Source organism: Varanus komodoensis, unplaced genomic scaffold (assembly GCF_004798865.1).
Source record: "Varanus komodoensis strain SLA01 unplaced genomic scaffold, ASM479886v1 scaffold240, whole genome shotgun sequence".
Lineage (NCBI taxonomy): Eukaryota > Metazoa > Chordata > Lepidosauria > Squamata > Varanidae > Varanus > Varanus komodoensis.
This window is the reverse complement of record NW_025335642.1, coordinates 83,402-99,590: the sequence shown is the minus strand read 5'-3', so window position 1 is coordinate 99,590 and position 16,189 is coordinate 83,402. Positions and strand designations below refer to the sequence as shown.

The 16,189-nt window shown below is 53.2% G+C and overlaps 1 protein-coding gene across 3 annotated transcripts; it reads left to right on the top strand.

The window, feature by feature from the left end:
• Nucleotides 1-611: 611 nt before the first annotated feature.
• On the top strand, nucleotides 612-15,955 carry LOC123024640 (RLA class I histocompatibility antigen, alpha chain 11/11-like). 3 transcript variants are annotated; one of them, XM_044432628.1, is made up of 8 exons: nucleotides 612-892; nucleotides 2,369-2,656; nucleotides 3,139-3,219; nucleotides 4,239-4,274; nucleotides 5,556-5,588; nucleotides 12,358-12,486; nucleotides 13,042-13,077; nucleotides 14,151-15,955. In XM_044432628.1, coding segments are annotated over exons 1-7 (828 nt in total). In that variant the 5' UTR covers nucleotides 612-633; the 3' UTR covers nucleotides 13,044-13,077; nucleotides 14,151-15,955. The 3 variants fall into 3 exon arrangements, with proteins under 3 accessions (XP_044288563.1, XP_044288564.1, XP_044288565.1); XM_044432629.1 differs by lacking the exon at nucleotides 3,139-3,219; XM_044432630.1 differs by lacking the exon at nucleotides 12,358-12,486.
• Nucleotides 15,956-16,189: the final 234 nt, after the last annotated feature.

The window sequence follows — 16,189 nt, the reverse complement described above, 5'->3', positions numbered from 1 at the left end:
GTCTCGTGGTGGAAAGGGAGAGGAAGCGGGAGGCCCTGAGCAACCGGATTTCTGAGGAGCCCACATTTGTATCCTAATCGGTTGCTCACTGCCAGGGGAGACAGGAAGAATCACAAGCCTTTCCAGTATTTTGCAGGCAGCCAGGCAGGGAGGTGGAGATACGTATCTCTGCAAGAAGATACGGGAAGGTGAGCCTGGTGTTCCCGTCGGGAGCTTCTGCCTTAATGTAAACAAGCGAAGGGGAACGGGAGCATGGTGGTCATTGTCTAGTATGGACCGAGGAGAAAGCAGGAATGGCGCTTTTGCAAAGCTGCTTAGCAATGTTTCCAGGAGGCCAGAAGCAGTCGTGATGGACAAGAGTTTAAAAGCAGTTCAGGATTAAAGTGCTAGTCAGGAATAAGGTGTTGCAGGGATGAGCAGCTGGCAAGGTAACAAGCCTCTTCTTCCTGCAAATCTTACTGATGGTCTTCATGCCCTTGGGCAGCTGCTCTCACTGCCTCCTGGCTAAAAGCAAAACTAGTGGCATGGCTCCTCTGGCTCACTGGACCGGTGGGGTGGGATGGGCGGCGTTGTGCCCATGCCATGATGTCCCCCAGACTCGCGGGGTCTCTTCCAGGGCTCCACACCTGGCAGATGATGGCCAGCTGCGAGGGGGGCCTCGGCAAGCCCAAAGAGCGGAATCTGCAGTTCGGCTACGACGGGAGGGACTTCCTCAGCCTGGATATGCAGGCCCTCACCTGGACGGCGGCCGACGTGGAGGCCCACAGGACCAAGAGGAACTGGCTGTCGGACCCTGCTGTCACCCAGCGCTTCAGGGCCTACGTGGACCAGACCTGTGCCGAGTGGTTCCAGGCCAGGCTGGATGCTGGCCAGGAAGGGCTGCGGAGGACGGGTGAGGAGGCTGAATGGAGGACATTTGGAGTGGCGTGTCTTCTTGTTCTTTCCTCCCAAAATGGAATGCCTTCCTGGGATGAATTCAAGCAGGGCAGCTGGACATGCACCCCTAGCCTGTTCTTCTTAGAACTTCCAGGGATTTGTATTTCCTTTCCTTTATTCTGTGTCGAGTTGTTCCTCCCCAGCTGGCAGGGTGCAGCTTTCCACCGCCTCCTTCAGGCAAGCGCCTGGCCAAGCTTTGGCTCCACTGGAGCAGCTCAGCGTGGTTGAGTCCTCCCCGCGTTCCAAGCAACCCCTCCCTGCCTGCACCACTGCTCTGCTCTAGCGAAACCCACCGGCCTCTGCTCAGCCTCTCCACCTCCTCCTGACTGGCAGGCCAAAGGCCAGGGAATTTTTCTGGCTAATGGGCAGGGCAGAAATCTGATTGTTGGATGGATGGCTGGATGGCTGGCTGGCTGGCTGGATGGATGGATGGATGGATGGATGGAGTTCCTCTCTGCTCCCCTTGCAGCTTCTTCCGGGACCAAGATCCTTCCCTGTGCTCTGCGGGAGTCCCCACTTCCTCTGTCCAGCCCCAGCTGCATATCTTTGGCAGAGAGAGAGAGGGATTGCAAACGAGGGCGGGGAGGCGGCAACGGGGGCTCCAAACTCTCACAGGATTGAGAGGAGGATCCAGGCTTCCTGCATCCGCACGCCTTGATGCAGGGCTTCTGCCCTTGAGTGTGGGCAGGTTTGCCCTTTTTGTTTGCTTGCTTCTGAAGCAGCATTTCCAGACCAAGTGGCTCCGAATGTGTGCATAGCTCCCTTTCCCCTTCTCAGGGAGGCAACTTCTGTGAGGTCAGTGTCAGATCAGGCTGCCACTGAGCATGTCTAGACTGCCCCATTTAGAGCGCTACGTTTTGTTTCGCAAAGAAAGGCGATGGAAACGGCAAAGAGGATCTTGCTTCTTCCTGGCTTTCCTTCCTCTTCCGTTCCTGGTCGGGCTCGTGGGTGGCCCTTTCCTTGCCCTCCTCCGGTGGATCTGACCTGGAGGGGTGAGGTGGGATGTGCAGACTTTGCTTTGCTTTAATTCATGCAAAAAGGCCGAAGCCAAGGAAGTTTGGGTGATACCTCCGAGAAAGCAAGAGGGGCAAACCGGCATCCATCCCTTGAAGGGAATATCCAGGACCTGCCTGCCTCTGAGGCCTTCCCTTTGGAGCATGTATGAAGCCGGGTGACCAAGCAGCCCGCCTGATAGTTGTCCCAAGCCCAGCCAAAGCTGGGTGGATTTTTCCAAAGCTCATCAGATGACTGAGGGTGGCTGGCAGAACCCTCTCCTTGGATGTTTTGGGGGTCGTGTAAGTTGAAATGGTTGAAGCTTCGGATCGGGACTAAATGGCCACATGAGGCAGTTTCCCGCATGTTCACAAAAGGCATCCCTCCTGCCAGGTCCTGGAGAAGCTCTGTGTTAACACAGGTGTTGGTGCTTTTGCAGAGCCTCCAAAGGTGAAGGTGACCAGAAGGGCAGGCCCTGGCAGCACGGAGACCCTCACCTGCCATGCCCAGGGCTTCTACCCCCGAAGGATCGACGTGAAGTGGAGCAGGGACAAGGAGGTCTGGGTGCAGGAGAGCTCCCGGGGGGTTCTGGCTCCAAACTCTGATGGGACTTTCTACTTCTGGCTGGGCATCGAGATCGATCCTGCGGAAAGGCAGCACTTTTGGTGCCACGTGGAACATGAAACCTTGCCAGAGCCTGTGATCAAAACATGGGAGGACCCCACAGGTGAGAGACTGCCCTGTGCAGGCAGCAAAGGCCCTTTTCTTGCAGTGGAGGATTCTGGGAGGTGACTTTTCCCAGGAGGAAGAGGCTGGGGAAACCCCTGGGAACCCTCTGCAACTGTTGGGAATGCTCTAGAATCCCCCAGGAGCATCCTCCGTGTGCGACGTGATTGATTTGCACGTTGTGTTTCTTAGCCCTGCTTTGGGGTGACTCTTTCCTGCCTTGCCAGCCCTAAAGAGGAACCCCCTGCCGAGGCCAGAGCTTTCTCTCCGCGCTACTGTGACTTGCTGCCCAAGATGTGAAGTATTCTGTGCAAATTAGTTCCGCAAATGCAAAGGGCCCTGGCTTTGTCAAGGAGTGGAAGAAGGAGCTCTTCCTAGTCTTTGCCCCCCCGCCCCATTCCACCCCTCTGAACTCCCAGGGCCGCATCCAGGGCGTTGCTGCGACTCTAATGGCTTTGCTCTTTCCCCCTAATTTTTCTGCAGCGTTCATCCTGAGGATTGTTCTTGGGGTTCTGGGGGCTCTCCTGCTGGTTGTAGTAGCTGTGGTTGCTTGGTGGCGTGTCAGTAAGTAAGATGTGGATGACCTGCTGGGGTGGAGATTTATTTATTTATTATTTATTTGGAGTTTTTGCATGCCGTCCCGTTCGCATGAGCCTCGGGATGGCTTCCAACACAATAAATAAACAGTCATATAAACAATGCATATAAAATCCGGATTCACCCTGGCTGTAGAAATTAAAACCAATAAATAATATTAACAGCTATTAAAATATTGTTTAAATAAGAAGGCCTTGGCCTGGCGCCAAAAAACAAATAACGACGGAGACCAGTGGGGCAATTCACAGGGCAGGTACTGTGGAGCCCCAGTGGGCCCACGCACCAGAGGGTCCGTGTGTGCACGGCCGGCCCAGGTGGGTGGGTGGAGCAGTTCCCCATGGCCTGTTTTCTGGTTGTGCGTGGTCTGTTCAGCGCACAGTGACCTTCCCTTCTGAGCCTGGCAGGGACGAGCTGTGGGGCATTTTAACGGCGAGCCCCACAAGCTGCGTGTGCTCCAGGCATGCCTGGAGGGGCTCAGCTTCCTGCAGGATGTGCCCTCCTGGGGGACTTCAGATGAGTCCAGGGGAAGGGCGTCTGTGCTGCCTTTCTTCAGCCTCTGTCAGCTCCCATCGTGATGAGTGCCCAAGGACCCAAGCCAGCCTGGTGCTCGGCGAGTTCTCCGTTGCTCCTGTAGGCGGAGAACCATCTCAGCTCAACCCCCTTGCATCTCTTTGGTGAAGCAGCAGGAGAGAAATGCTCAGGTAGAGGTCCGGCCAGCCCCAGCCGTCCAGATCACGTCCCCAGAAGATGACCTGAACTGTCCTCCAGGGCTGTCCAGAGGGAAGTCCCTGAAGCAGCGGACCTGATAAAGTCTTTATTCTCCTACAGTTTATGCAAACTGCTTCGGGACCTTCTGCCCTGGGTGTTGTTAGGGAACCACTGGGAAAGTTCTGCTGGGGAGCAGGAATCGGGGATCTTAGTGACTGCGGAGGAAGAGAGGGGATGTTCTCTGACTTGGAGTTGTGCCTATGTTTGTGTTTTTGCAGAGAGACTTCGGGGCGGCTGCAGAGCAGCAGCATCAGGTGAGCGCTGCCTCCCTCCTTGGTCATTTACTCCAACACGGGGCAGGCCTCTCTTGGGCAGAAAATGTGGGCATAAGAGGGTCAGTGGATGAACACACAGAACCAGGGCCACGTTTCGGGTTCTGATGGCAAGGAAGACCAAATGAGAAAGATGGCGGGAGTTGTCCTGGCAGACCAGTTTCTCTGAGGCCAGGCTTCCTCTGTCCAGCAAACCGGGTGTCCAGGCTTAGCAGCTGCTGTATCTTCAGAAAAAAATAAAAATATTCTGTGACACCAAGAGGCTCTCTCAGTTTCCCTCTCCCTCCATCGCCTCAGCAGGAAGCGGGCTCAGGAGCATTAACTGTGTTGTGTCTGAGCCTTTGGTTGCCGCTGACCTGTTGGGGGAGCTCCTGCTGGAAACATGGGCCTCCTTCCCACTCTCCCGGCCCCCAAACAGGGGTCTCTCTTTTAGGTAAAGTGGGGTTGCTGCTCCTGGAATCAGCCTGAGGAGAAGAGTGGGTAGCCCAAGAAATGCCTGGCAGGGACAGTGCGAGGTTGAGGGAGGCGCTTGCTGACTTGGATTGTACCTGTGGCCTGTTGTTCTGTGGTTCCTCAGAAGCCCTTCCTCCTCCTCCTCCTCCTCCTCCCCTCCCCTGACACACACACCCTGCTTCTCTGCTTCCCCGTGCTCTGTGTCCCCCTTTCTCCCAATTTCTCCCTGTATCCCTTTTTGTCTCTCTTCTCTCTGTCTGGTACTTCTCACGACCTTGTTCCTTAACCGGAACTGCAGGCGTGCAAGTTGCTATTAAAAAGAACTGTCTGCACCCTGGAAAATCCCTGCGTGCGCATTCGGGTGGGGCGTGCTCCCTGTCCCTTGGGGCACGTGTGTATGGGGATGCAGTGCCTGCCCTCCAAACTGAGAAGATCCCGTTGTTCCCGGCAACTCGAGTCTGGAGCTGGTGGTCCCTGGAGATGGCTTTCCTGTGGTCCCCCTGCCTTTCCCCACTTGCACCTTCTTGGATCCCCAGAAGTCAAGGGAACCGATGCTCTTTGTGGCCTTCTGCCAGCCCAGGGGGCGATTCTGCTGCTTGCGGGGAGGCCTCTGAGAAACTGGTTCTCCCCCCTGTGAGACCTCCATCCCCGTGGTTTTGTGGGGAGCTTTCGGACCTCGACTCCTGGAGGGTGCCGGGAAGAGGCTGGAGAAGGCTCTGGTGGGGAGCAGGAGGGAAACGCTTCATCACTGCAGCCAACGAGACCGGATTATGTCTAACTTGGAGCTGTACTGTGCTTGTCTTTTTGCAGAGAAACATCAAGATGGCCGTGAAGCAGAGTTAGGTGAGTTTTGCATGTTCAGACCAGCACAGGGCAGGCCTCTCCTGGCATGGGGGGCTCGTCTGGGATCGGTGTGCGTGTCCATCCATGTGTCTGAGCATGCGGCTGTCTGTGATGCTGCAGCGAAGCTCCTGCGGAAACACCAAACTTCTTCCCCTTCCAGGCTCAGAAAGGTTGTACCTCCTTCCGGTGAAGGCAGGTAGCTGCTTCTGGGCCCCGAGCCGGAGGAGAGGGGCTTGCTCAAGAAATTTGGCAGGGTCAGTGAGGGAGCTGGTTGCATGCTGGTATGCTGCCAGTCAAGAGAACGGTTGTGGGCTTAAGCCATCTGCACCTTCAGAGAAGATGGCTTAGATCCGACATGAATGCAGTTTTCTCTCTCTCTGGGGCTATTCTAAGGTCACAACAACCCACGGGTTAAATAAACCATGGTTTATTGGGGACGATCCTGCAGCTTGCCAATGACCTCCTCTTTCAGGCAGCAGCCTACAACTGGTTCTTTTGCAGGCTGCTGGTGTGTGAATCCAGTTGTTCTTTGTCATGGCCTCTGTGCATCACACATATGGGTACTGCACCTGTGTGGTGCCTTTGGCCGGAAGATTGATAGCTAGCGGTTTTTGGCGGGAAGCTCCGCTCCCCCTCCCCCTTGTGGCCTATAAAGAGCGGAGCGTTCGCCATTTTGTTCAGTCTTTGCGACCGCCGTTCGCTGTGCCTCGTGCCGCTTTCGACTTTCGCTTTGGCTATTCTTGGTTCTCTCCTTATATATTGCCCTTATACTACTTTCCCCTTACTTCGTTTCCCGCTTCTGTGTAGTTTTTCTCTTGTTATTTCTTCTTCAATCTATCAAAAAAAACAAAACAAAAAATATATACTTACCCTCTGCACTATCTCTCTTTTTCTTCTTTTCTTCTGCGATGGCACATCGAGCGGCTTTCTGCAAATGTGCGGACTGCAGGTCAAAAATGGCACCTACTGACCCACACGACCTATGCCTCCTCTGCCTTGGAGAGGGGCATAGGACGGATAAGTGCGTTCATTGCCTAGCCTTCTCAAAGCAGGCTAGGAAGAACCGCGAGAACCGGCTTCGGAGGCTCCTTTGGGATAGGGCTCTGATGCAATCAGACCCGCTCGTCTCTATCCCAAAACCTGGCTCCGCTTCTGTGGCTCCACCCTCACGCCCTTCGGATGAAGGTGCATCTGCTTCGGTGGCCCCCTCTGCTTCACCAAAAAAGAGGCATGAGAAGCGGAAGCATGCCAAAGAGAAGCCGGCAGGCCATAAGAAGGCCAGAAAGGAGAAGGCCTCTAAGCCTCCAAAGAAGGCTAAGTCCACAGACCGTTCCTGACATTGGGACTCGGAGCCGACGGGACCCTCGGTACCGATGGTGGTTACGATACCGACCCCGCCTGAACCGATCCTTCAGGAGGCCATGTGGATTACCCCTCAGGGGTCTCCCCGACGTGCAGTCGACCTCCCATCTGCACCCCTTCCAACTCTATGGGGATCTATCTTGGATGGGGAAATCCAGGACTCCCCTCCTAGAGCGAGGTCACCGACACCGATGCCCGTGGTAACATTGGAGACAGAAGCTGGTCTGTCCCCACCAGGGAATCAGAGGAGCCGCTCGGTAGAGCAACGCCCGGAGAGTTGGCGTCGTCCCTACTACCAACCTTGGGGAAACCCGCTCTCTGTGGAGTACTACCCTGCTCCCAGGGTGCGATCCTCACCTCCACCCCACGACCAACCGCGGTCTGTGGATTCAAGGAGGGTGCCACCTCGATCCCCGCAAAGCGGAAGCAGCCGCTCCTTCTCGCCAGCGGAGTCATCATCTTCTGCCCCACCATACTACGGTGCTGATTTGGATGACTCTGAAGTAGACTCAACCTCCCCGGACGTCGTGGTGACATCCCAGGATCCTGCGTCACCCGATGAATTGCACGTCTCCTTCGCGGAGCTGATGTCCAGGCTTGTCCGGTCCCTGGACATCGATGCAGCCCAGCGCCCGGGACCGTCGACGGACAAGTTTTACAACATCGTCCATGGGGAGCAATCGACCTTCATCGTTCTGCCACTTATAACTACCCTGCAGCAGGCGATGACGCAGCCCTGGGACCTACCTTCACATCCTCAGCCGACATCCAGGAGATATGAGTCTATGTACAGGGTCCGGGAAGAAGACATCCCCTTCCTGCTAAAGCACCCGAAACCAAACTCGGCGGTCGTCGAATCCTCGCAAGGCAGAGAGGCGAGGGGACATACGGCGCCGAGGGATAAGGAGGGCCGGAAAATAGATTCCCTGGCCAGGCGGGTCTATGCTGCCTCGGGCTTAGGACTTCGCATTTCCAACTACGAGGTGACGTTGGCGCGATATCAATATTTTATTATGCAGCGCCTCCACAACGTCGCCTCCACCCTCCCAGACCACCAGGGTGACCTTGCGAAGGTCCTAATCAAAGAAGCCATGCAGGTCGCAGTGCAGCAGTTGTCCACGGCATGTCACCACGTGGACACTGACTCCTGGGCCTCGGTCGGTGCCGTTTCCCTCCGGAGACACGCATGGCTTCGGAATTGTAATTTCCCGGAGGAAACCAAGCGGCGAATAGAAGAGATGCCTTTTGATGGTTCCGGGCTCTTCCATTCGCGTACCGACCACAAACTCAAGATACTGCAGGAGTCAAGAATGACGGCGCACAGGATGGAGATCCAGTCACACAGCAGACGTAAGTGGTCCTGGAATCGGCCAACCTACAGGCAGTCATACCAGCAGAGACAGCTGCCGCAACACCGCCAGCAACAACAGCATCAACAGCGCCGCCGCCCTCAGCCCCAACAGCGCTTCCAACGGGGCCGCCGTCGTTTCGACGATCGGAGGCAGCGCTGACGGGACTGGCAAACCACTCCTCACGCTCGTTTAATACCCACCCCCCTCTCATCTGGGGATCGGCTCCGAAGCCGACTCCCATTTGGGAGTCCATCACATCTGGTGGGTATTATCCATTGTTCAACACGGCTATCGAATAGAATTCGACATCGTTCCTTCATCGAGTCTGATCTGGTCTACTTCATGTTCGCCGGTACTTCTCGACGAAATACATCAACTTCTCCTTAAAGGAGCGATTCGTCAAGTATTTCCATCTGACGGACTTCATGGATTCTATTCCAGATACTTTACGGTCCCCAAGCGGGATGGTGGTCTACGTCCGATTTTGGATTTACGGGACTTGAATAAGTTTATTATACCGAGAAAGTTTCGTATGACCACCCTTCAAAACATTTTGCCGTTGTTAAGGAGAGGGGATTGGTTCGCCTCACTGGACCTGAAGGATGCCTACTTTCATATTTCAATTCATCCAACTTACAGGCGTTTCCTCCGTTTTGCTGTTGCAAACCAACTTTATGAATTCACAGTTTTACCCTTTGGACTGGCTACGGCTCCGAGAGTTTTTACCAAATGCATGGCTCCTGTCTGTGCCTTCCTACGCCTTCAGGGCATACAAATTTACCCGTACCTCGATGACTGGCTGTTGGTCTCGCAATCCAGAGAAGGACTCCTAGACACCACCCATACAACCCGTACCTTACTAGATAGTCTGGGCCTACATATTAATACAGAGAAAACTTCTTCCGACACAGACACTCACCTTCATTGGAGCCCTCTTGGATTTGATGTTGGAGAAAGCCTTCCTCCCTCAGGACAGACAGCAGACTCTCGCTCGCCATATCCATCGAATCCGACAAGAGGGAACGGTTACGGCGAGATCCATCCAGAGGGTCCTGGGGTATATGGCCTCCTCAGTTGCCGTAGTTCCACATGCCAGACTTCGGCTTCACCCACTACAACTATTCTTCAACAAGGTGTATCATCCACAAAGAGACCCACAGTTGAAACGGATTCGGATCCCGTCTTCCGTGCTCCACTCCCTGTGCTGGTGGCTGAAACCGACCAATCTCGTGATGGGAGTCCCCTTCAGGGCGCGACCTCCTTCGATAACTCTCGGTACTGACGCATCTCTCCTAGGATGGGGGGCGATCTGCTCTGGCCTGTCTACCCAGGGAACGTGGACTCGTCTAGAGTCCACGAATCATACCAACTTCCTAGAGCTTCTGGCAGTCTTCAAAGCCCTTTGTTCTTTCGAAGACCTCCTTCATCATCGGATCGTTCAGATAACTTCGGACAATATAGCGACCGTTTTTTATCTGAACAAGCAAGGAGGGACGAAGTCACCGACCTTAGCCAGGCTTTCTATGAGAATTTGGGACTGGTGCATTCAGAGACACATTACTCTGATGGCCGTTCATCTGGCCGGCACAGACAACGTGCACGCGGATCTTCTCAGCAGACACATCTTCACTTCTCTCGAGTGGGAACTGGATCCTCGTATGTGCAACCACCTTTTCAGGCACTGGGGGTTCCCTGATGTGGACTTATTCGCTACTCGACGGAACAGGGTATGCGAGACTTACTGTTCCAGAGCGGGAATTGGACAAGCATCCCTAGGGGACGCATTCATGAACCCTTGGGGCAACATCAACTTCTATGCTTTTCCTCCGATCCCTCTTTTGATGAAGGTCGTAGCAAAGATAGTGAGCGACTGTGCATTGGGGATACTAGTTGCCCCTTGGTGGCCACGTCAAGCGTGGTTTGCGAAACTGCTCGACATCTCCCGCGGGGAGTTTCTTCATCTTCCGGCACTTCCATATCTTATAACGCAAATGGACGGCACACTTCGTCACCCGGACTTGCTCTCATTGAACCTGACAGCGTGGCGGATTCGATGATTGACCTTTCATTGGGGCCGACGACGGATTCGAGAGCCTCGAATCTGACAGCTTCTATTAATCCATCGGTATCGACGATTACTTCGACCGCTTCGGTTCCGATTCTTGAATCCAACCATGCGGGTGCCTCTCACTGCCACAGTCTCTCCGTACCATCCGGTTCAAGACAGACCCCGTCGAATTCGAACCCAATGCTCTTGCACCCTGAGATTCAGCATATTATCGACTCTGCCCTAAAGCCGTCCACAAGGAAGTCATATACGGCTAAATGGAAACGTTTTTCCACCTTTGCCGATTCTCATTCGTTCTCCCCACTCATCTCATCAATCGAACAAATTCTTCAGTTCCTTCTGGAGTTGCATCACTCTGGACTGAAGCTGTCTTCTATTAAAGTGTATACGGCCGCAATAGCCTACTACAGTGGCTTAGTCGACGGATCACCCCTATTTTCTCATCCTATCCTCAAGAGATTTTTGAAAGGACTGTATAATCTTAATCCATCAATTAGACTGGTTATGCCCACGTGGAGCCTTTCTGTAGTTCTACAGGCCCTTATGAAGGCCCCGTTTGAACCTTTGGCGACTGTGGATCTCCGATGAGTTTCGTGGAAGACGGCGTTCCTTGCAGCTGTCACGTCAGCCCTGAGGGCCAGTGAACTTTGTGCCCTCCGCGTCGACCCTCCTTATCTAAACTTCCACAGAGAAAAGGTCGTTTTACGTCTCGACCCATCTTTCTTGCCCAAAGTCTCTACACCTTTCCATACAGGACAAGACATTGTACTGCCCGCCTTTTTACCATCGCCGTCGAATCCCTTGGAAAGATCCTTGCACTCCCTCGACGTTCGGCGTTGTTTAGCCTTTTATCGATCGCGAACGGAGTCTATTCGGCGATCCAATAAACTGTTCATCAAATATTCGGCTAGAGATCAGGGCGACCCAGTCACTCCACAAAGGCTTTCTAAATGGATATCCACACTATTGTCTTGTGTTATCAGTTAGCTAAGCTCTATTTGCCTTCAGTTCCTCGAGGCCATTCTACTAGAGCTGTCGCTACATCTTCTGCTTTCGTATCCGGGGTTCCGATTGATGACGTCTGCAGAGCCGCTGCTTGGGTGAATCCCTGCACTTTCGCCAAGCATTACCGTCTCGATGTTCGGGCTTGACGGGACTGCTCCTTCAGTAGAACTGTTCTCTCCTCCGTCCTTCGATGAGGACACCTTCCCTCCTCCTTTGATGGTAAGCTTGTTAATCTACCCATATGTGTGATGCACAGAGGCCACGACGAAGAAAAGCAGGTTGCTTACCTGTAACTGATGTTCTTCGAGTGGCCATCTGTGCAATCACACAACCCGCCCGTTGGCCCCGCTCGGTGTCGGTGAGTGGATGCATCGACAGCTCAGTGTTGATGAGAGAGGGCACTTTCGGTACCAACCATCTCCTTTACGGTACCGACAAAAAAAAAAAAATCCATTAAGATACCATACATTCGGTCGCAAAGACTGAACAAAATGGCGGACACTCCGCTCTTTATAGGCCACAAGGGGGAGGGGGAGTGGAGCTTCCCGCCAAAAACCGTTAGCTATCAATCTTGCGGCCAAAGGCACCACGCAGGCGCAGTACCCATATGTGTGACTGCACAGATGGCCACTCGAAGAACATCAGTTACAGGTAAGCAACCTGCTTTTTTTGCAACAAGAAACCGTGGGCTTGGTTAGCTCCCCAAAAATACCCCAACTGTACAGGTAGAGATGACACACTTAGCAACAAGGAAGGAGCTGGTTTTAAAAGCAGAAGAGTCATGGGTTTAACCCATGGACTACTGTTACATGAGGACCTGGTTGTGTTCCCTCCCTCCCTCACACACACACATGCACAAATGTTCACACATACCTACCCACACAAAACACCCTCTCTTTGGTCCACCCTTGCTCTGGAGCCCCATGTCCCTCAATTTCTCCCTCTTCTCTTTCTGTCTCCTCTTGTCTGTCTCTTTCCCCAGTCTTACAGTTCTCAGAGTGTCTTTCGGTTGAGGCCAAAGATTTGAAAATTGCTTTTAAACAACTTTCTGCACTCTGGAGACTCCAAGGATGTGCCGGGGTTGAGGAATGCAATCTGTGCCTTAGTCCATGTATGTATGGGAAACCAACTGCTCCCCTCTTGATGGAGAAGCTGTAACCGTTCCCAGAATCTTCCGCTGGTGATCCCAGGAGAAAACTTTCCTGGAGTCTCTCAGATGGCAGCCGCTCCTTAGCTCCATCCACGGATTAGACAAGAGGGAACTCTGCCTGTGTGGGAGCTCCATCCCTGGAGGGCCATGCGGCACTTGGGGCTTCCTTCCGGGGGGGGGGGCGTTAGGGGGAGGGTCTCCTGGACAAGAGGACTTTAAAAAAAAAAAAAGTTTTATTTGAAATTATAATCCTAAAAAAACAAAACGAACAAAAAAAACCTACAAACAACATCCATCATCAAAAACATCGAGCCCGCTGGGTCAGCTCCCACACCCTTCTTTTTCCATTTATGATAACTTTAAAAACATATTTAAATTTATGTGAAATCCCATTTCTCTAGCCAATAATAAAAAAAGCCCCAAGTTTGGTAGAAGTTGGGCAGAGGGCTTTGCAACTGCAGGCCATGAGATTGGAGCTCTTGAGTGTGTCTTTTGCCTGTTTGTGTTTTCTTGCAGAGAAATTACACAATGGCCTGGAAGCAACAGAATCATGTGAGTGTTGGCTCCCCCTTTGCGTTTTTATGCCGACCCAGGTCGGGCCTCCCTGGGGTGGGAAATTGGGTCATGGGAGTTGTAGTGGAGGAATGGAAGGAGGGAGGCAAGACGTGTGCTGTGAAGCTAGTGTTGTGCACGCATATAGGTCTCTTCCTTCGTCACACAGACGTGTGCCCTTTGCTCCCTACCCCGCCGCACACCAGAAAAATGCCCTCGGAAGCCCATGCTTAGAGACAAGCCCTGCCTTTTGTTCTAAATATAGATTTAAAATTTTAACTCGTGTATATGATTTTTTTGTGCTGGTGCTGGTGCTGTGGCCAAAGGACTTAGGCTGGACTGATTAGAAAAGTTTGGTCTGTGTCTCAGAACTAGCTTAGACTCCCCCTTCGCTCCCTCCTGCCCAAAACTGAAACGCCTTTCTCTCCAGCCCAGCACAAGGGTCTGAGAACTCCAGCAACAGTATTTGTGCGGGAATCCCATCGAAAGGGCGGGGGGGGGGTGCGTGTGCATGTGTGTTTTAGAGTGTTTCATGGTTAGCAACTTCCTCGCAAGCAAACTGCATCTCTGCACCCTTTGGAGATACAGCCTGGCCCGCCTCATCTCTTGGATGCAGAGTAATTTTAACATGGGCAGCTAGATAGTCCCCACTCCTATTCCCAAATAGCAGCAGCCTGTGGGTCAGATGATGTCGCTGGGGCTGGCCTTCCTTGGCACCATCAGCCTGCATCCTTTCTTAACCCACGGCCATCTTGGAAGGGGCACAGTATTCCCTGTCTCCTCCCAGCCCTGCAAAGGGGACCGGCAGGCAAGGCGAGGAGACGCCACAGGGAGGTCCTCTGTGGTGGGACCTCCAGGGAGCGGCACTCGGAAGCTCGGTCCAGCCCCTGGAGGAGCCCTGGGAGCCCGGTGGGTCAGAGGCTCTGCATCCTGCCCTACATTCTCTTCCCATCTCGGGTGGAGCACAAGGGAATCCATCCTCCCTGCCGGGAGAGATGCTGAGAGCCCTTTCCTCATCTGGGGTTTCATCACCCGGCCTGCTCTCTAACCTACACCTCTCTTTCTTGCGGCAGCCTGACCCGTGTGGTCCGTGCCCGCTGGGCTGGCGGGTCTCTCTCGAAGTGTTTCCTCCTGCATCCGGGGTTCTTCTGTCCTCTGTGTGGACTTCTTCAGCGCCAGCAAGCTGGATGTATCTACTCCATTTGCGGGATACCATCCTGGGATGGAAAACGGGGAAAGCCGAGGACTGGGTGGGAGTTGCCTCCATGTTCCCAGTTCCCTGCTGTGCAGCCAGCGGCAGACAGGCCATAATTCCTCATACCTCTACCCGATCCGAGCCAGGGACACTCGGACCCTTCCGATCTCCTTGGGACAAGAGCTGGGGAAGCAAAACTGAAACCGTCCACCTCTGCCCCAAGCTGAAGCTCTGCAAAGCAGCCAGACTGAGGAGGAAGGCTCTGAGCTCAGTATTAAGCCTGCCTTGGAAACGACGCACACAAGAGCTTGAAACAGCAAACTTGATTTAGAATGAGGAACAGAAACAGAGAGAGGCACACAGAACTAAAAGCAGATTGAAACTCAGAAGAATTCTTGCTCTCAGAACAAGGAAGCAATATCGACAGAAATACCTTAAGGCCAGACTACTTCTCTGTAAGCCATGGAGAAATTCTTGGAAACTGCTGAGGGCTGGAATAATACAGCCCTGTCCTGCCCCTCCTCTGTGTTTCACGTAGGTGAGGATCTTCCACTTGGATAGGGCCAAAGTCAGATTCCAGGTTCACTGGGTTCATCATCAGATTCTAGATGATGACCGAAGATCCAGGCACCTTCCTGGGAAAGGCCAGGAAGAAACACCCTCCGAGGAGATAATTGCCCCTGGTGTTATATCCTCAAACCTCTGACTGTTGCATGATGAGCCTCCAAAGCCAGTCACTGTCAGGCGGGACACTTTGTGAGAGTCCAGTGGGAATGGAAAACTTGCCCACCCAGCTGGAATTAGAAATGGATGCCCCTGTCGGCGTCCCCACAAGATCAGGCTGGGATACCCTCCTAGATTGCCACTCCTTTGGAGGTGAACGGAGCGATTCTTCCATTTGCTTTTATCAGCAGGTCAAATCCTTATGGGTGGGTTTGCAGGGCAGGTGGGCTGGATCCATGCAAGGGAAGGGAATCGCTCCATTTATTTGTATGGAGGGAGGGAGGCAGGGAGGGTGATGGAGAGATGACAGGAAAACAAATAGCCTGGAGAGGAAAGCAAGCAGGGTGAAGGGTGGTAAGAGAGAGCAGTCAGCCTGAGCAGCACTATAGGGGATTATCCCCCAAATGTTTGATTGCCCCATGCCCCTTACAGCAGCCACTCCGGTGCCCAAGGCATGCTTTTGAAGGCCCAGTGTGACCACGTGCCCAGAAAGTTTGGCAGTTTGCTAGTATTGTAAATCGCCACTTTGTGTTAGAACAGCAGAAAACGATGGCCTGACAACGTTGCAGAGAATGAGTCAAGTGCTCTTAAATTTTGTAGAGCGAATACCATGTATCCATATGGTATCGATTATCTATATTAAATCCAAGTCTTTGTTCTTTGAGAGAGATGAAAAAGCTGGGATTGGCGAGTAGCTTCTGGCTGAAACCCGGCGTCTCCGGTTGGCTCTCCCTGCTCCATGTCCCTGCTGTGCCCTGACGGATCTACTCCGGAGCGATCCCCACACGCCCACAACAGATGTGGGACTGATTCCCATTCCGCTGGTGCACGATCAAAATGGTGTACAGTCCTGTGTAAAACGGTATTGAAAACAGATGCTATATCAGCATGCATAGTGCAATTTTTTAAACAGAGAATTTTTTATTGTTCTTTTTGGAATAAAAAACAAATCGCCACCTGCTTGCCTGCCTCTTCTTTTCAGTGTTAGGGTTACCCTGTGAGTCAAGCAGGGTACACCCTCCGTCTGGCTCCATCCTGGCCGGACTGGGATTGTGGGGAGGGGGCAAAGACACAACTGGCTCTGTGTGCTCCCCACCTTTTATTTATGTAAAACTTTTCTATCCCGTTCTAGTTCTATACCCCATCACAGTCATCTCAGGGCAGTTTGCAACAGATTAATACAATAAAATAAAA